Source organism: Microplitis mediator, chromosome 1 (genome assembly GCF_029852145.1).
Source record: "Microplitis mediator isolate UGA2020A chromosome 1, iyMicMedi2.1, whole genome shotgun sequence".
Taxonomy (NCBI): domain Eukaryota; kingdom Metazoa; phylum Arthropoda; class Insecta; order Hymenoptera; family Braconidae; genus Microplitis; species Microplitis mediator.
This window is the reverse complement of record NC_079969.1, coordinates 20,264,012-20,283,807: the sequence shown is the minus strand read 5'-3', so window position 1 is coordinate 20,283,807 and position 19,796 is coordinate 20,264,012. Positions and strand designations below refer to the sequence as shown.

General features: G+C 30.6%; 1 protein-coding gene and 1 long non-coding RNA gene across 8 annotated transcripts in view; both read right to left on the bottom strand.

Annotated features, from left to right (window-relative positions):
* Positions 1–2,227: 2,227 nt before the first annotated feature.
* Positions 2,228–8,821, bottom strand: LOC130665886 (uncharacterized). Of its 2 annotated transcripts, XR_008989602.1 has the most exons (7): positions 8,166–8,821; positions 7,515–7,724; positions 7,325–7,441; positions 6,829–7,020; positions 6,414–6,741; positions 3,798–4,109; positions 2,228–3,312 (listed from the first exon to the last, which is right to left on the bottom strand). It is a non-coding gene; the product is annotated as an uncharacterized LOC130665886 (long non-coding RNA). The 2 variants fall into 2 exon arrangements; XR_008989601.1 differs by lacking the exon at positions 8,166–8,821 and having other exon boundaries at positions 7,515–7,882.
* Positions 8,822–10,571: 1,750 nt separating this feature from the next.
* The window catches only part of LOC130677661 (death-associated protein kinase 1-like), a 152,067-nt gene continuing 142,842 nt past the window's right edge, over positions 10,572–19,796 (bottom strand). For 3 of the 6 annotated variants that reach the window (XM_057484514.1, XM_057484529.1, XM_057484521.1), the window contains one exon: positions 12,878–14,281. In XM_057484514.1, coding sequence (XP_057340497.1) covers positions 14,119–14,281 — 163 coding nt within the window. In that variant the 3' untranslated portion in view covers positions 12,878–14,118. Of the gene's footprint in view, positions 10,591–12,877; positions 14,282–19,796 lie in introns of those variants that run through there. The other 3 variants (XM_057484493.1, XM_057484506.1, XM_057484499.1) reach the window with 2 other exon arrangements.

Below are 19,796 nucleotides of genomic sequence, written 5' to 3'. Positions count from 1 at the left end.
GAAACAATAATTATAATTAATCTAACAGTTTCTATTAACGACTAACTTTCATTTATGAATATGAACGAGTATGCTTAGTCATGTATAATCAAGCCTGGATATTCATAAATATATTTCACTATTTGCATATAACCGTGAAAGATTAAGGTTGACCATACATGCATAGCCTTCTACAATCATGTCTGCGCAGTGCATGATCATGGATGATAGATCATGCTCAATCATGACCTTTCTTGGTAGATCATATCTCTGGATACAATTATTCCCAACGTCAGTAATGAGCAAGTCTGATCTAGAATGAGCGATGCATGATCATGCTTGATCACGAATGAGACATGTTTGGCTAAGAATGAGTTATGCATGATCAAGTAGTAACCATGTATGGTCATGCAAAATATAGCATGCTCCAGCATGAGCTTTCCTGATTGAACATATCTCTGGATACAATTATTTCAAACTCAATGCATGAGCAAGCTTGATCTGGAATGAGTCATGTATGATCATGCTTGATCACGAATGAGTCATGGCTGGCCATGAATGAGTCATGCAGGATCAAGCATTAATTATGCATGAATCATGCATGGTCAGGCACGAATCATCCATGAATCCTGCACGATCATACATAATCATGCATGGTGATTTTTTCCCGGGCAATTAATTCGAAGAAATTTTTTTATACGTCTTCACTATTCGCTACGAGGGCAAGCGCGCACAACGCCATCCATGGTTATATTTACCACTGTATGACGAATATTTTTGAATTAATTAATTACTTTAAAGTACAGAAGCAGTCAGTAAATAGTGCTGTTAAAAACATTTCATTTTTTAATAAAGATTAATTCGTTATAAAAAAAAAGCATTTTCGAGAACTAAATAAATAAAATTTTTTTAATTTAAAGTATTGCGTAAAACCAATTATTTTATCATCTCAACAAATATTTTATTTTATGTAACCTATCATCACGATGAAAAAAATTATAAGAACCGGCTTTCAAAACATAACTCACTCAATAGAATTTAATCCACAAAAATTGTAAATGGAACAAAATTAGCTGAAGTTAATGTAAAAAGGGTTGAAGAAGCCAATGTACCAGATTGTTCAACAATAATATCTGCTAGTGTAATAAGACACACAAGTGTCACCAATGCTCCATACAAAAATTAGAAGTATGTCACATTCAAATATATTTGGTGAAAATTTATTTTATTTTTCATTAACTATTGAATTTGCTGTATCATTTATTTTATATTTAATGTGATCCGAATTTTTAATTAGTAATTTTTATATTCTTTAGCTCGACAACAACAGACATGTTATTAAAAGATCTTATACTTGTGTATTATCGCAAGCTGCTGGTGTTATGTCCAAATAATTTTTTTTTTTCTTTAATAATTATTTAAAATAATTATTTCTGAACTCCTCTTTGCACAGCACGCGAAAACGTAGCATCAGCTTTTTCACCTTTTTATGCGGCAAAAAACAGTGGGAAGTCAACTGCAATAAGTTTAACGAATAAACAATAAACTGTCGTCACTTTCAACCAATGACGATAATTGAAATTTCCCCATCAATCGCCAAAGCAAAGTTTATAAAAAGCCTGAGCACCATGGCTCAGAGCCTCAGGGGAGCCAGAGACGTCCCTTCCCGGAATGTAGATTAAAGGGTAATTTACATGAAAGGATAGCAGTAGACGTATACTTTGATCGTAAAATAATTATTCAAATAGAGTTAATGTAAAATTAAATTAATTACAAACTTTGGTCTATAAAAAACGTTCCACGTTAGAAAAAATCACAACGATGAAAAATTCGATCGAAGGAAAATTTTTCGAAAAAATAATGAACAGAAAAGTACTCTACCTACAGAACGCAGCGAATGATCGTTATTACCGATCACGTTCGATAATATAAATTGAAGATCAGAGAGAAAGAGAGCGCACTATTCAATTTAAAAATTTAATTTGTGTTATGAAATTATGTAGACAGGATAATAAAAAATAATAGAATAATAGATAATAAATATTATTAATTAAATTGGAACTTCTACTAAACTATTTTTTGATATTTAAATCTGAATTTTTTTTTTCAATATTATAATTGAATATATATTATCTTTAATAAATAATTATGAAATAAACAATTTTTTTTTCTCTTTAAGTTTTATTCATAATTAAAAATATAGTAATTGAATGACGTACATTTCCACATTATGAATTTGTTAAGCTTGTAGATAAAAAGTAATACATCATTTTAAAAAATTTTTTAGCTTTAAAATGACGCGAATAATAGTATGAGTATCAAAATGACACACTTATCAAATTTATTAAATTAAAAAACTTATACGTACATATTAATATATAATACAAAAATATTATTTGGCTTAAAATTACGCTTGCAATTATATCAGTTATTGAAGATCATACTCATCCAAATTATTAAATCATCAAACTTGTACGCACAAATTATAATGTAAATAAAGAAAAATTGTTTAACTTTAAATTACCCTTACAATTGCATGACTTATTTAAGATCATACTCATCAGAATTGTTACATTACTTAATTTTTACGCGCCAATTTTTATAAATAAACAAATAATATTATTTAGCGATAAATGACGCTTACAAAGACAGTATATCTGCTAATTCTTCCCAAATATCATTACTTTCTTCGGTCATTACCTTTTTTCAATATGATACATATATTAATAAACATTATTATTTATTTTATTATGTAAATAACTTTTGAAATATTTTCAAACTACTTATTTGCTTGCGTCACTATATTTTCAAAAATTTTGAAATTAATTTCAAGCTTTGCACGTACAAGTTAATACATAAATGTAAGAAACGTTATTGTTGCATATTTATGGTTGTTGTATACTTATGGGAAATATCCTCTTTGAAATTCAGCACGTTGGCCGCAAATAGGACAGTTCCTATTTCCACCAGCTGTGGCTTCTTGACAACATTGTTCACACATACGAATATGTAAACATGGCAAGCACACGATAGTAATCGGATGGCGAGTACATAATTCACATACCATCAATGGAAACTCATTATTGTTGGGGTTTATCTGGAATTGTCCTTCTCTAAATCTAGCGGCTACATTGCAAAATGTACATTTTATTCTTAACCCTTGAAGATTTGCTGCATCCCTTACATGTTCGGAACATTGACGGCACATTTGGATGTGTAAGCACGCCAAACAAACAATTTGCACAGGATTTGTATCACATAGGGAACAAACCATCAGCTCATTATTTTCTACTGGAATATTAGCATCTTCAGCTTGCTGATTAGCATTCAGTTCTGTTAATAAGAAAAAATAATAACAAATAAATAAATAAAATAAAATAGATCAATAACAAGAAAATAAAAAGTTATCATTAATCGGAGTAGAGATTGAAGAACTAGAAGAGGTGGGGAAAATCGAGTAGAGGAAATGTGAGTGGATGAAAGGGACGTATAAGGAAAGTAGGAAAAATGAAAGAGAATAGAAAATGAACATGAATAAGGGAGAATACTAGAAGAAAGAGATAGTATTAAATTTGAGGATAACAAGGGAAAAATACATATTAAAAGAAAGGCATTGAGATCAAAAGTAGGTGTGGGGCAGAGGGTTGATCTAAACAAGACCGAATTCATAATATTCTTTAATGAATAAGGGATAAATAAGAAACAAAAAACTTATCCTAGTAAATAAAGAAAGAAGGATAGAGAGAGGTTAAATGCCAAGAATTACACTATAGAGAAACTAGAGTATCATATATATTTAATAAATAATTCTTTCTTACCATCACTTTGAATGGCAGCATTTTGTACTAAATCATTTATTTGCTCTATATTGACGATTAGTTGTCCCTCTAATTATAACTCTGCAGTATAAGTTAAATCATTTTAATATAAATCTTGAACAGGAACCATTCTCTGTAGAAATGCATTTACAGCCAATTGTTCACGTGTCAACAGCCTCCACATACGTTCCACTAACGGTTTTTCAAGGCATAAGTTATTAGCTCTCGGAAAACGAGATATTACAACGACAGGATTCTTTTGTAATCTTCTCAAATCATTATTTGCGAAGATCATTAGTAATATATACTTTTCTGTAAAAAAAACAATATATATATATATATATATATATATATATATATATACATATATGTATATATTGTAACGTAATATTTCTTAAGACTTAATTAAACCCAATAATTACTCAAAACTTTTTACTCAACAAATTTACTCCAAAACTCAAAACTCAAATTACTCAAAATCGGGCTACGTTACCCTTCGCCCACCAATCACCCCTTTCATCTCCTCCAGATCCTGACGGGTGCCAGCCGAGTTTTATTTCCCCGGTATCGGCAACCGGTCTGAACGTACACGTAAATTAAAACCTATAAACTATACCCTTTGGAGATGAGAGACATGACCGGTGGTAGCGGCATGCCCTGGTGCGCTCAGTATGCTAGGTTGTGGAGAGAGGGTCGCGGTTCTTTTCATGCGAAAGAAGCCGATTAATTAACTAATTCAAAAAACATAAAATAACAAAACAAAACTAAATAAAATACCATAAAGATGACGCGAGAGCGACGCGGAGGGCCCAAAAGACCCGCGGTCTAATACTCTCGGTCCATCACGCAAATAAATACCTGGATACAACATCGGGAACCTCTCGACGACGACGAATCACAAACTTAATACACTACTAGATAAACTACAATATAAATAAATAATGCGGTAATTTACGACAATTAATTAATGCGTCAGACGGCTCCAAGAGCACCATACATAGAGATACGGGCTCCAAAACGACAGCAGTCCACGGTCGCGGTCGAGGTCCACCCTGGCGACTCTCCGACTCACCACCGCTTACCCTAAAACTCCAAACGACTACTGGGTCGACTCGTACACGAGCGACGCCAAGTCTCAACTTTTCTCTTCAACGGTAGTCACACAACTGTTACACGATAATCTCCCACTCTAACTCGCTTACTCCACTCCATCTCTTTCAATCTCACATTCTCGCTTTTCCATCCATTCTTACCTTCACAAACATACAAGCCGTGGACTCACGGGCCTTCCCGTAATGTCACTCCCCGTGATATACGAAGCTAGCGAATTGTTGGCTTCCTCGAGCATCGCAAACGAGGCCTGCCATCCCCCTAATAATCGTACACGCACCTCAGCTAACTGCGGGTACCACCACGAAGGAGCGGCAACATCTCAGTCGCACCTCCGCGATCACCACGTCAACCCCGAGGGCTAAGCCTAGACCTAGTCGTCATCACTGGTCGGGAGGCACTTTATCGTGGCCACTATCCGCGACACAGCCAGACATCCCCCGTTAAATCCACGCTCCATCACACAGACACTCCAAAAACATACCCCATACCGTACACGTACTCTATCACACTCTTATCTGATCATACACATTTATACTCCATATCCTCAACTCATTCTCTACTACACTCAACTCAACACACATACTCACGTTATATCTCTCTAACACACAGATTCCCACGTACTCCAACCTTCAACTCCACCCCCTCGGCAATCTAACGTCACAATATATATATATAAATATATTAGGGTGATTCAAAAAACAAACAAATTTTTTTTTTTCTTCCAAACAGGTTCAAAAGTTTCAGTGAGATAAAAAAAGACGCCCGTGAAAATTAGAGCTCTTAATATTAATATTAACATTGTCCGCATTGCACTTTTCTATTTCCCATAAGAAGAACATGGAAAAAAATTTTTTTAAGTCTTCTGATTTTTATATGTAGCTAACGATGCGTCATAGGAATAATTGGCAGGCATAATTTTGTAGGGAATTGAATGCTCTACAAAAAAAGATTCCTATCATTTTTTGCGGAATCTATTTGTTCAAAAGTTATTTGAGATTGAAGTCGAATTCATATTAAATTTTGAGTTTTTCTTACTTTTCCGGCGAAACCATCAGACCTATTACAAAAGTTTTTTCGAATTCCGCATTGTTTTCTAGTTATTTTCATTTTAATGTCATGCTCTTAAAGGGGGGGGGGGTGTAAAAGTATTTTAAGCGAAAAGTCGTCAAAGTGGAGGAAGGAATAAAAAGATGACCTGGAGAAAATGGAAGCGGAAGTAATGAAAGTGATGTAGGAAAGGGTTGAAGTAGGAACAATCAAAGGAAATTTAAATAAAAGAGTAGGAAAACTGAAAATAAGAAAGGATGATCGGAGAATTATGAACTAAAGCCATAATTATCGGTATAAACTCATCAAGACGACGCGTAGAAGAGAACCATATTGGGAGGACAAAATAACGGAGACGTAGACAATAAAAGTAATTGGGTGTAGGATTTGGTGTGGTCGTATAGGTAAAGCAGGGGTCAAAAACTACAAAGATAGTAATTGTCATTCAATACTTACTAATTAAATCCCACGCTGTCGGATTTCTTCCTAAGTGGTATTGGAAATCTCGTACAGCTAATACAGGTACATTTGTAATACCAGCTGAAACACCAAACAGACTTAATGCGTCAAAGTTAACGTTTCTAATCCAATCATTTTCAAAGTAGTTTATGAACGGCTGAAAATGAAGACGAACTGCAGGGTTTAATGTCTCTACCGATTGTAAAAATCTATCTAAGACCATATGCCCAGGCAAAAGAATAGTGCTCATTGTTTGTTTAACAAATTTTGTATGATGTTCATTTTGTAAATCGATACCCAAATTTAATGCTTGTTGATGTAAAATCTATAAAAATAAATATTATATAAATTAAATTTAAACTTATTATATTGAATTCTATGAAAGTTTAATTCATTAAAAAAATTTACTGACTCGGCAAAAACTATCATAAGTGCCTATTACTTGAGCTTCCGGATACGCAATTTGAATGTTAGATTTCAAATCAAAGTCAGCGTAAATATTTAAATTTTCCATAGGTAAAAATACTCTTTTGATTTGATTCATCACTTCATTACAAGTTTCGTGAGTTCTAGTAGACCAGAGTATAGTAATTATTGGAAAAACCTGTAAAAAATTAATTTTGTAATCAATAAATATTAGTAGATGGCATACATGACATCTTAAAATATGAAAACACATTTGGTTGTGACTTCCTTTTGATTAAGTTGTCTTACTTAGTACCCATTTACGCCAGCTAAGTCAAATTAAAGTCACGTTGTCTTGGATTTAACTTAGTTAATTTAAATTTTTAAGTTAAAAAAAAAATATTGAAGTGAAAAGAATCATAGCAGTGAAAATCAAGTTAATTAAGTCAAAGACAAGTCAAATAAGTCAAAAAGGTGCATCAGTTGCGAGAAGAAAAACTTACATTGTTATTGTATTTAGCTACGATGTACGTCAATAAACTAGTGTCATTGATTTGCGGCAGTATTGAAGTAGTTGTGCTAATAAAAATCGTAGTAATCCGGTAACATTTTCACGATATCTAAAAAAAAAATATAAAAATTAATTTTTATTCATTTACTTAAATAACTTGCATTTTATTACGGGAAACTTACAGTGCAGCTACTTCACCGTACACTTGGCGCAACGGTAGGAATGATCGGGTTGCTGCTGTTATTAACTCATTTTTAAATCTTTCCCTCACCAGGTTCCTTTGAAGACGTCCAGCATGTTGGTGCCCACGACTTAACACTATGGGACCATTTTCATCTTTGATTCCTCGAGCCGGACATCGCTGGGTCAACCTCAGTTGGCAATGAACATATCTGTGGAAAAATCAGTTATTTTTAGTAGTTGAAATATATAATTATAAGTTAATTAAATATTAAGCTGATAAAATATATTATGTATGCACGTATGTGTGTATGTATGTATGTATGTATGTATTATGTATGTATTTTTGTATGATAAAGTATGAGTGTGAATGTAGCAGACATCAGACAAATTTAAAATTATAAATAAATAGAGTAAATAATTAATAAAATAAAATTTTTAAAAAATGCGCATTGAAAAAATTTGAAAATTAATAAGCGCATTTTTTGTAAATTTTATTTTTTTATTATTTCCTCTATATATTTATATTTTTAAATTTGTCTGATGTCTGCTACATTCACTCTCGTTGATAAAGTATGTATTATTATCAGCTAATATTGTTATGAAAAATGATCAATCGAAAAGTTTACTAAATAAAAAAATGTTATACATACTTTCGATCACCGATAGTTCGCTCAATAAAATACGAGTATCCATTTTCCTTGATAATACCTGCCATTAAATAATAAATTTAGTGATTCTAATTAATAAGATTTCACTTTGTGTTCGAACTGAATAAATATGAAGATTGTAAATTTTAACGGTGCGACGATTAACAATAATGGACACAGACTAATGCTTAATAAATAGCATTTCAATTGTTTATAAACTAAATAAAATAAAATTATTCTAGAAAGAAACAAAAGCCGATCGGCATTTGTTTACTCGTGTAACAATATATAATGACGCTAATTTATTAAACAAGTATCATTGAAGAAAGATATAAAATTTGGTCACTTACCTTTGTCGACACACAATAAAAATAATAAAATTATCCAGGTAATTAACATTTTTTAGATTTCCGTATTTAAAATTATCAATAAAAAAAATGACTTTATGTAATAAATGTGCAAATACATATATAATAATACATTCAGTTCCCTCGCAAATTTGAATCACGGTGGAAACACCGTATAAGTGTAAACACCGTGGATCCACCGTGGTTACACAGTGGGTTTGTTCCATTTCACCACCGGTATACACAGTGTATCCACTGTGATTACGCGGTGTATCCACCGTGAATCCACAGTGGCTTGACCACTGTGTATACACGGTGTTTCCACCGTGATTACGCGGTGTATCCACCGTGATACCACGGTGGCTTTGTGCTATTTCACCACCGTGGTTCCACGGTGGATACACCGCGTAATCACAGTGGTAAAATGGAACAAACCCACCGTGTTTCCACCGTGATTAAAATCTGTGAGGGTTGTCATGTTAAACATACGTTGGCTTATATACATATACATATATGTATATAGATATATATATATTTATATATATATATATATATATATATATATATATGTATATTCCAGTCTTGTACGTAATATAGAGCTCTTACTGATGGAGAAACTGATCTCGCACTGCCTGTCGTGATTTAAAGACGTAGTCAATTTCATTGTCATTACGCAAAATAATCTTAAATATCTTCAATAAAAATGTTTCAATTTGGTCCGAAAAAACATAATACATTAGTATCAATATTTTTTGATGGATACTGTTATTCACTAACTGGAAAATCAAATAATAATGATGCTCCGTAAGTAAGATTTACTTTTTTATTTTTCAGTTCGAACTGTGATACTTATGAGTTTCATATATTATAAGTTATTGGATATGAATAAATGCCTCATGTTTTACTACCATTTATTTTTTATTTTATATATATTGTGCTAGTTTAGATTAATTAATCTATTTATTTTGATAGTTATGTTGAGTGTCATGAAAAAAATAGAATTAAATGTCCAGCTCGAGGAATTAAGATTGGAGAGTCGAGAGTATTATTGACCCAAAATCATAATCATAGTAGAAATTATAATCATCATTTGATTTATAAATTTAAACGAGAACTTTATCTAGCGATAACATCGAGCAATCGTGATTTGCGTATAGTTTATAATGAAGTAAGCATAAGGTATGTACCAAAATATCCAATTTAAAAATAATTAGTATCGTAAAATGTGTTACAATAATTTTCAATAATGTTATTTAATGATTAAAAAATAACTTTAACTTTCCGTGAATAAATAATTATCAAATTCTTTTTTGTAATTCTATGAGCTACTGTGTTTTCATTGGTTTAAAAAATTTAATTAAATCAACAAATAAGATCATAATTTGACAGCACAAAAATATAATCTTATATATATATAACATTGATTATTTAATATTCAAGATGCATAAGAATAATTTTATTAATAGTACTTGAACACAATTACAAAATAATAGTAACACTCATATGATTTAATTTTACCAATGATCATGTTATTTTTACAGCCACCCACGTGCATCTACTCTGGAACCATATAACAACATTGTAAAGACAATGCAAACATGGCGCAAGAACAACGGTCCTCCGGTTCCGAAGACGATGGAAGAATATGTGATGTGATTAAATTCACAACGATGGAAAAGTTCATTTTTTTCAAATGAAAGTCAGTTAACTGTTTTTAATATTAATGGAACTGATGGATCCTTAGCGACAATATTTGTTGATGCAAATTTGTTGCAAAATTTTCGAAACGTACATATGTATGTAGATGCAACTTACAAAATTTGCCCACGAGAGCCAAGTCGGAAAATTTACCAGTTTCTTACTTTAATGCTGTCTTTTGACGATACTGTAAACTTTTTTCAAATTAAATTCATTTTTGTTTTCGAACAACCTTTATTTACTGTTCGTTATTATTATTTAAGATTTTTTTCAATTTTAGGTACTTCCAGTAGCTTGGAGCATGATGTCCAATAAAACAAAACCTTGTTATGTCGCAGTCATAAATTATTTTAGGCAAATAACACCGGACCTTGAAGTACTATCTGTAACAACAGATTTTGAAATTGGCTTAAGAAGTATACTTCGTCAATTCTATCCAAATGCTGTCATAAAGGGTTGCTATTTTCATTATGTACAAGTAACTATGCATACATTCAATAACTTTAATTTAATTCAAGTTCATATAATTGTACTTTTTTCTCTTTATGTGATTAGGATAGCTCAGCCACAAATCTCTATTACAACCTGTCAGAGAATTTTTTTTTTCTAAATCTTCTCGTACATCAACGCTAAATCTTACCATAGTCTCTCATACTTCTGTCGTTTTCGTACACCGTTCGTACCTATTTTTACTGTGGCTGTGCTAGCTAATATATAGCTAGCACAGCCACACGTTTTATTAAAAACATAAAAAAGCAATATATTATTAATTGCGGCAACTAATTAGCAACAAATTATAACTATATTTTCCATATTTTCTTAGTTGATTGTGCCATCATGGCTGTGCTAGCTCTAAAGAACTCAAATTATTATTACCTGACTCTAGTCAAGTTTCTGGAAAACAAGAGAAGGCATTTGTTTTCTAGTTATTCAAATCTTTTAAAAGATCAGTTTCACATTCGTTACGAGATATACATATATATACACTGATTCAAAAAATTAAAGGAACAAAAAAATTTTATAAATTTTTTAGTGATTTTTAAAAACCATTAAAAAATGGCCATCTTCTGGTTTCATAGTCGACTCATCGCTACTCTGCAAATATTGATAAAAAAAATAATGTTGCCAGGTAATTTGACAGCTTAATGTACCCTTAAAAACCCTGGAAATTTTCAGATTGATCCATTGAACCGTTTGTCCGGACCGATTGCTCAAAGTTTTACAAAACAATTAAAGGAACAAGATTTGTGTAATCATTACCAAAATGGAAAAATCAATTTTTTTCGGATTTTCTTTCATTTTTGCGTTAGTTATTCAGTAAATGTAAGGTTAAAAAAAGAAAAAAAGAAAATTTCCGAAAAACGAAAAAAAAAACTGAATAAAACGTAAAAAAAAAAAAAGTACAAACTTTCTTGTTTTATCTCGGTTTTTGGAAAAATTTTTTTTTTGTCTCTTTACCTTACGTTTACTGAATAACTAACGCAAAAATGAAAGAAAATCCGAAAAAAATTGATTTTTTCATTTTGGTAATGATTACACAAATTAAGGAACAAAACTTGTTCCTTTAATTGTTTTGTAAAACTTTGAGCAATCGGCCCGGACAAACGGTTCAATGGATCAATCTGAAAATTTCCAGGGTTTTTGAGGGTACATTAAACTGTAAAATTACCTGGCAACATTATTTTTTTTATCAATATTTGCAGAGTGGCGATGAGTCGACTAAAAAACCAGAAAATGGCCATTTTTTAAGGGTTTTTCAAATGGATATCAAAGATGAAAAAAAATTTATTTTTTGATAAAATCGAAAATGAAGCTAGTAGGGAATTTATTCAAGCTTCTTAAACTGCCCTTTAAATTACTGTGCGGTCATTATTTGCTGAGATATCAATAATCAAAGACAAAAGAATCCTTTTTCATTTGAAGGCTGATATCTCAGCAGCAAATAGACGTACAGAGAAAGAAAAGCGAATTGTAGCTGAATAAATTTCCTAAGCGAGCCATAAATTCGTTTTTTTGAAAAAATTTTTCCCGGCCCCGTAGACCTTAAAAACAAAACTAAAAAATTTAGAAAAATTTTGTCTCGACCTTTTTCTTATGATTCCACAAAAACCGTGGCTCGAAAAAATATTTTGCTTGAAGATCTTTAAATTAGAGATTTCAAGCTTCAATTTGCTTTTTTTGTTTTTTGATACGATCATTTTTCACGAAAATACAGCCTTCCAAAAATTACTAAAAAATTTATGAAATTTTTTTGTTCTTTTAACTTTTTGGATAAGTGTATATAGATATATATAGATTTTTGATATCATTGAAAACCTTCGCTGTATAACTAAGTTTTTCAAATTAAATCTAATAGATCAGGCTGGTCCAGACCCGAATAGACATGGTCATGCATGAGCAGTTCTGAACGTATTAAACTCTTCAGACATGATCAGACATGATCATGTCTAATTTCAGGCCTGATCATACATGAACTGGCATGGTCATGTCTGAATATTTTTCCCGGACAATCATAAAATTAAATTATATAGAAACACAAAATTTCACTATTTTTTCAACGTTAATGCTTAATTTATTTTTAATAATAGAAAAAATATACAAAATGGTTCAATGTTTTAATACAATTTTCTATTATTTATTAAGTTTCTATACAAATATTACAGAGATATTATAAATATAAGACCATACAAAAATCCTAGGGGAATAAGGAAAGCTTTAAATAAAATTAATAAGAGATTTTTTATCTGGCAAGCTTTTTTGACATTATTATATATATATATTAAGATGCGTCATTTCGGAGCAACATTTTTTTTTAAGTGTATGTGGAAAAAATCACAGTACAACACAAAAAAAAATTTTCGCACAAGAAAAAAAATTCTATATCGAATACAGACCTAGCTCATTTAAAAATTCGATTTTCTCATTTAAATAACATGGGAAAAAGTTTTTTTTTAGGTTTAAGTATTGTTAACTCTTTAACAAAGTAATAGATCGAATATATTGATGAATATATTTATAGGAAATTGAACGCTCTACAAAAAAGGTCTCTTATTATTTTTCGATAAATCCATCTGTTCAAAAGTTATTAGAGCTCGAAGTAAAGTGGGAGATCTTTTCACTTTTCCGGCAAAACTATCAGACTTGTCACAAAATGTTGTAAGACCTTTTTTGTTGACAATTTTATTCTCTACAAATTATTATTCGTGAAGTTTTTTTCAAATTCCACATTGTTTTCTAGTTATTCAATGTCGAGCTCTTGAAATCGATCAGAACCACTTTTTTAAGAGCTTGAAATTAAAATGGAAATCACTAGAAAACAATGTGGAATTCGAAAAAAACTCACAATGATTTGTAGAGAATAAAATTGTCAGCAAAAAAGATCCTACAACATTTTGTGATAAGTCTGATAGTTTCGCCGGAAAAGTTAAAAGATCTCCAACTTTACTTCGAGCTCCAATAACTTCTGAACAGATGGATTTATCGAAAATAATAAGCGACCTTTTTTGTAGAGCGTTCAATTTCCTACAAAAATATGTATTAGTTTATTTGATCTATTGATTTGTTAGAGAGTTAAAAATACTTAAAGCTAAAAAAAAAATTTTTCCCGTGTTATTTAAATGGGAAAATCGAATCTTTCAATGAGCTAGGTCTGTTGTCGACATAGAATTTTTTTCTTGTGCGAAAATTTTTTTTTTGTGTTGACTGTGATTTTTTCCACATGCACTTAAAAAAACAAAATGTTGCTCCGAAATGACGCACCTTAATATATATATATATATATATATATATATATATATATATATATATATGTAGATCTATATATTATGTATAAACCATGATACGTTATCTCCGTATTGGGTAATCATATCAGATTATTATTTTATACCATATTTTAAAAATATTCACAGCAGTCATCTTGATAAATTTGATCCAGTTTCTGATTCAATTGACATAGATAATACAAATACAGGACTGTAAGAAAGCAATAAGTGGACGGCATCGTCTCGACCAAGAGCTTGGAGTTGTTTTATAAGAGACCCTACAGTACATGATATCCCTGTACATGCAAGCAATCTGTTTAAAATTTTCAAATATTAGTAAATAAAAAATTAGGAGATCCAGCAGTGCATACCTCAATCGCTCTTGTTATGATGAAGAACAATAAATTAAAAATCCTAAATTATAATCTGCTAACGCGAAAAAAATTATAATTTATCTCAATATTAACTTATACGTAGCTACCCATATAACAATCTTATAGAAATCTCGCTCAAGCCCGGTCAGCAGAAGACTAGTTCTCTACGTCTTTATATAAATATGAATCTTGCTACAGACACTAGTACATCGAGTATCTTACAAGTTATCAAAAAAAAAATGTATTTTTGAATATCTCTAAACGTAGCGTACCAATTATACTCAATTTTTCAGGAATTTTTGGAATTAATGAGCCGCTTCAAAGGCCACTTCAAAAATCCAAATCGGTTCAATTGTTTATAGTTACAGAATATTTAGATACATATGTACATACGTACGTAGATAAGTGCGTACGTACATACACACATACATACACTCGGACATCATCTTGAATTAGTCAGAATAGCTTCCTAGAATCTCAGTGTCAAGATCTGTTCCAAATTCGATTTTGAAAATCGGACTGAAATCAAAAACTTCTTTTTTTTTTAATTTTTAATTTTCTTCCCGATGAAAAAAGATTTTGTCTAATCATATATGATTATGCATAATTGTCTATATATGATCAGATCCAAAAATTGGCCAGGTCTGATCATACATAACTTGATCTGTTTATATATGAACAGATATGTTCATATATGATCATGCATGAACGAATATAGTCATTTTTAGAATCTCATTTAGAATATCTGTAAATTATTAATTAAAGTAATTAGGATTTATTGTCTTCATCATTTTAAATGTCGGTTAAATTTAAATAATAAAAAAAAAAAAATTCTTATCCGTTGACTACTATTTTACTACGAGGTCACCCGTCCAATTAATGTCCCACACCGATGCTGCTTAACTTTGGTTATGGATAGATTGTAGTCTGATCCTCTAGTCTGTTTTACTCTTATAATTAAGAAAAGTTTATGGCATTACTTAACTCAAATAATCAAATTGATACTTTATACTTATAAATTGCTGCCGAAACCTTTGAACATTTTTTAAGTATTGGGGATTTAAGTTTGGTTGATAGTTGACAAAATAAAAATAACTCTGATATTAAAAAATTGTCATATTATTTAATATATATATATATTTATTGGAACTATATATATAATTAAATATTTATAGGTTTCATATCAATAGCCTGATCAGATCCAATCATATATAAACTTTTGCTCGACTATACATGAATATATATTAGCCATGTCTGATCAGATCTAATTATATATAGTCCTATATCTAATTATATGTGGGTTTTTATCAGTCATGTCTGATCAGATCTAATTATGTATAGATTTATATATGATTACCCGATGAAAAAAGATTTTGTCTAATCATATATGATTATATATGTTCATATATATGATCATATATGATTATAGATATAATCATATATGAAGTTATATATAATCATGCATGATTATATATGGGGTCATATATAATTATATATGACCCCATACATAGTTAGATCTGATCATACCTGGCTGTTATAAGCCCATATATAATCATACATAAGTCTATATATGATCAGTTCTGATCATCTATAAGTCTATATATAATTAGATATAATCATACCTAGCTGTTATAACCCCATATATGATCATATATAAGTCTATACATGATTAGATCTGATCAGACATGATTGATACAAACCCATATATAATTAGATATAGGCCTATATATAATTAGATCTGATCAGACGTGACTGATATAAACCTATATGTAGTTATATATGTCTATGGATGATTAAATCTGATCAGATTTCATTGATATGAAACCTATAAATATTTAAATATATATATATATATATATATTATAACGGGTTTTTCACCACCGGAAATCTACCGGAGTGAAGTCCGAATAAACTTACGATTTTTGGCAACCTTGTTCAAAATTTATAGTTGGGCGCCAGGTGATTTTATAATCACCAATAAACAATTATCAAAAATATAACTCGGCTCAGGGTGGCGGATCGAGGAAAGGTCAGGCACTTAAGATTACGATAAATAAGTGATCAGAATTAAACACAATAAGTAGTCGTATATTAAATACAAAATAAATTGATCGATATCACAAATAAAATTATCGGTTACAAACGAAATATATAAATGCCGTGGTCGGTATGACTCGATATAAACAAAATTATCAAAAAAAAATCGTAGTTGATCGAAAAACACAATTAGTTCATTGCTCGGAGGAAAAAAAAACTCGGTTCACGAAATTAAAATAAAATACGTTTATTGTCCGGAAACACACATACAGCGGAAGTATTAACGAAATACTTGACGAGTGACGTCAGAGTATTCTTACACGGTGAGGTGACAAGACTGCTGTTGCGAATGAGACACGGATAATCCGTAATTCTCAGAATTGCTCGATTGAAATAAAATAAAATATAAAATAATATTTTATTTCGGTAACGCGTTAAATTGCACGATCATATAATTTTTACGCGTAATTAATTATTTAATTAATTATTATCGCACTTCACTTATTTATTGACAAATCGGTTGTACACTTTGTTCAGTTTCGGGCCGAGGCTTCGGCTTGTTCACTTAATCGGTTATTGTCGGTCGAAATTATTGGTCGCGATTAATTGTTCGTTGATCAAACTCGGATTGACGCCGAACTGAACGGCCACGTTTTTATTTTTATTTGAACAATTCGACTCGATTAAACGAACAATCTCGATTCCGACGTATGATCGATTTGCATTACGACATGTAAGATCAATCCGAGTTAAGTAATGCCATAAACATTTCTTAATTGTAAGTGTATAACAGACTAGAGGATCAGACTACAAACCATCGATAACCAAAGTTAAGCAGCATCGGCGTGGGACATTAATTGGATGGGTGACCTGGTAGTAAAATAATTGTCGATGGTTAATAATTTTTTTTTTTTTTTATTTAATTTTAACCGACAGTGATGTTGATGAAGACAATAAATCCTAATTAAACTACTTAATTAATAATTTACAGATATTCTAAATGAGATTCTAAAAATGACTATATTCGTTCATGCATGATTATATATAATCATATATGATCATGTATAAACAGATCAAGTTATGTATGATCAGACCTGGCCAATTTTTGGATCTGATCATATATAGACAATTATGCATGATCATATATGATTAGACAAAATCTTTTTTCATCGGGTATAAATGGAGTAATAACAGCCAAGTATGATCATATCTAATTATATATAGACTCATATATGATCAGGCCTGATCATATATAGACTTATATATGGTTATATATGGGATTGTAACAGCCAGGTACGATCAGATCAAATTATGTATAGGCTTATATACACTGGTCACAGAAATTAAGGGATAGAAAAAAAATCCGAAATTTTTAGGTGATTTTTAACATGCTGTAACTCGGTGAAAAATGGTCGTATAAAAAAACTGAAAAAAGCAAATTGTAGCCTCAAGTTTTTAGTTTTCAGATCTGGACCTCAAAATTTTTTATCATGTGCTGGTCTTGTTGGTCTTTCAAAACCTCTATCGGCGACAATAAATTTTTTTGAATAATCCGACTGTCTGACTTTTCTCGGAAATTTTATGCCCTTTAATTTGGTGGCCTTAAAAAGTCTCTACGACGATTTGGCGCCGAGTTATCATTGATCAAAGCAAAAAAGTCCATTTTGGCTTTGATAATCAATAACTCCGGATGTATTGGTCGTACAGAGAATGGAAGCAGCGTTTTGAAAACTGGAAAACATTCTCTATAAGGCAAAATTAGTGGCATTTGATAAAAAAATTTTTTTTAAAGCGATATTGTTTGGTAAAAAACAGGTCAAAATTCACAAATTTAAGGATATTCTGAAATCTTGCTATAACTTTGGATATAACGGATGAACAAAGGATATCTTCGACTTTTTTTCAACTTCAAAGTGTCCTGAAAAAACCCTGAAAATTTCAAATCGCTGCGATTTTTCTTTCTTAGTGCCCCGAAGCTTTAAATTTATCGATTTTGTCAAAAATCACCATAATTGGTAGTTTCTCGGTTTTTGTTCATTTTTTCGATTTGAAAATGGTTTTTTTACCGATAATCTTCATTTCTTTGATCAAAAAGATCGATTATCGAAAAAAATTGGAAAAAAAAAAAATTTTGAAAACAAATTTTTTTTTTTTCAAAATTTTTTTTTTCAAAAATTTTTTTTTTTCAAATTTTTTTATTTTGTTGTATCTGCAATGATTTATCATTGTCAAAAAAAATTCCTAAAATTTTTTTTACCGCCGGCATTAAAGTTACCCAAAGCGTATGTTTGGTAAGTTGACATTTAAAGCAGATGCAGTTACAGCGGTAAAAAAAATTTTAGGAATTTTTTTTGACAATGATAAATCATTGCAGATACAACAAAATAAAAAAATTTGAAAAAAAAAAAATTTTTGAAAAAAAAAATTTTGAAAAAAAAAAAAATTTTTTTTCAAAATTTTTTTTTTTCCAATTTTTTTCGATAATCGATCTTTTTGATCAAAGAAATGAAGATTATCGGTAAAAAAACCATTTTCAAATCGAAAAAATGAACAAAAACCGAGAAACTACCAATTATGGTGATTTTTGACAAAATCGATAAATTTAAAGCTTCGGGGCACTAAGAAAGAAAAATCGCAGCGATTTGAAATTTTCAGGGTTTTTTCAGGACACTTTGAAGTTGAAAAAAAGTCGAAGATATCCTTTGTTCATCCGTTATATCCAAAGTTATAGCAAGATTTCAGAATATCCTTAAATTTGTGAATTTTGACCTGTTTTTTACCAAACAATATCGCTTAAAAAAATTTTTTTATCAAATGCCCTTAATTTTGCCTTATAGAGAATGTTTTCCAGTTTTCAAAACCCTGCTTCCATTCTCTGTACGACCAATACATCCGGAGTTATTGATTATCAAAGCCAAAATGGACTTTTTTGCTTTGATCAATGATAACTCGGCGCCAAATCGTCGTAGAGACTTTTTAAGGCCACCAAATTAAAGGGCATAAAATTTCCGAGAAAAGTCAGACAGTCGGATTATTCAAAAAAATTTATTGTCGCCGATAGAGGTTTTGAAAGACCAGCACAAATTTTGAAAATTTTTTTTTCGTTGGTTTTCTTATGATTACTCCGGAACCGTACATGATAAAAAATTTTGAGGTCCAGATCTGAAAACTAGAAACTTGAGGCTACAATTTGCTTTTTTTAGTTTTTTTATACGACCATTTTTCACCGAGTTACAGCATGTTGAAAATCACCTAAAAATTTCGGATTTTTTTTCTATTTCTTAATTTCTGTGACCAGTGTATACTCAGATCTGATCATATGTAGACTTGTATATGATTCTATATGGGGTCATTACAGCCAGGTATGATCAGATCTACCTATATATAGACTTACATATAAATAGATCTGATCATATA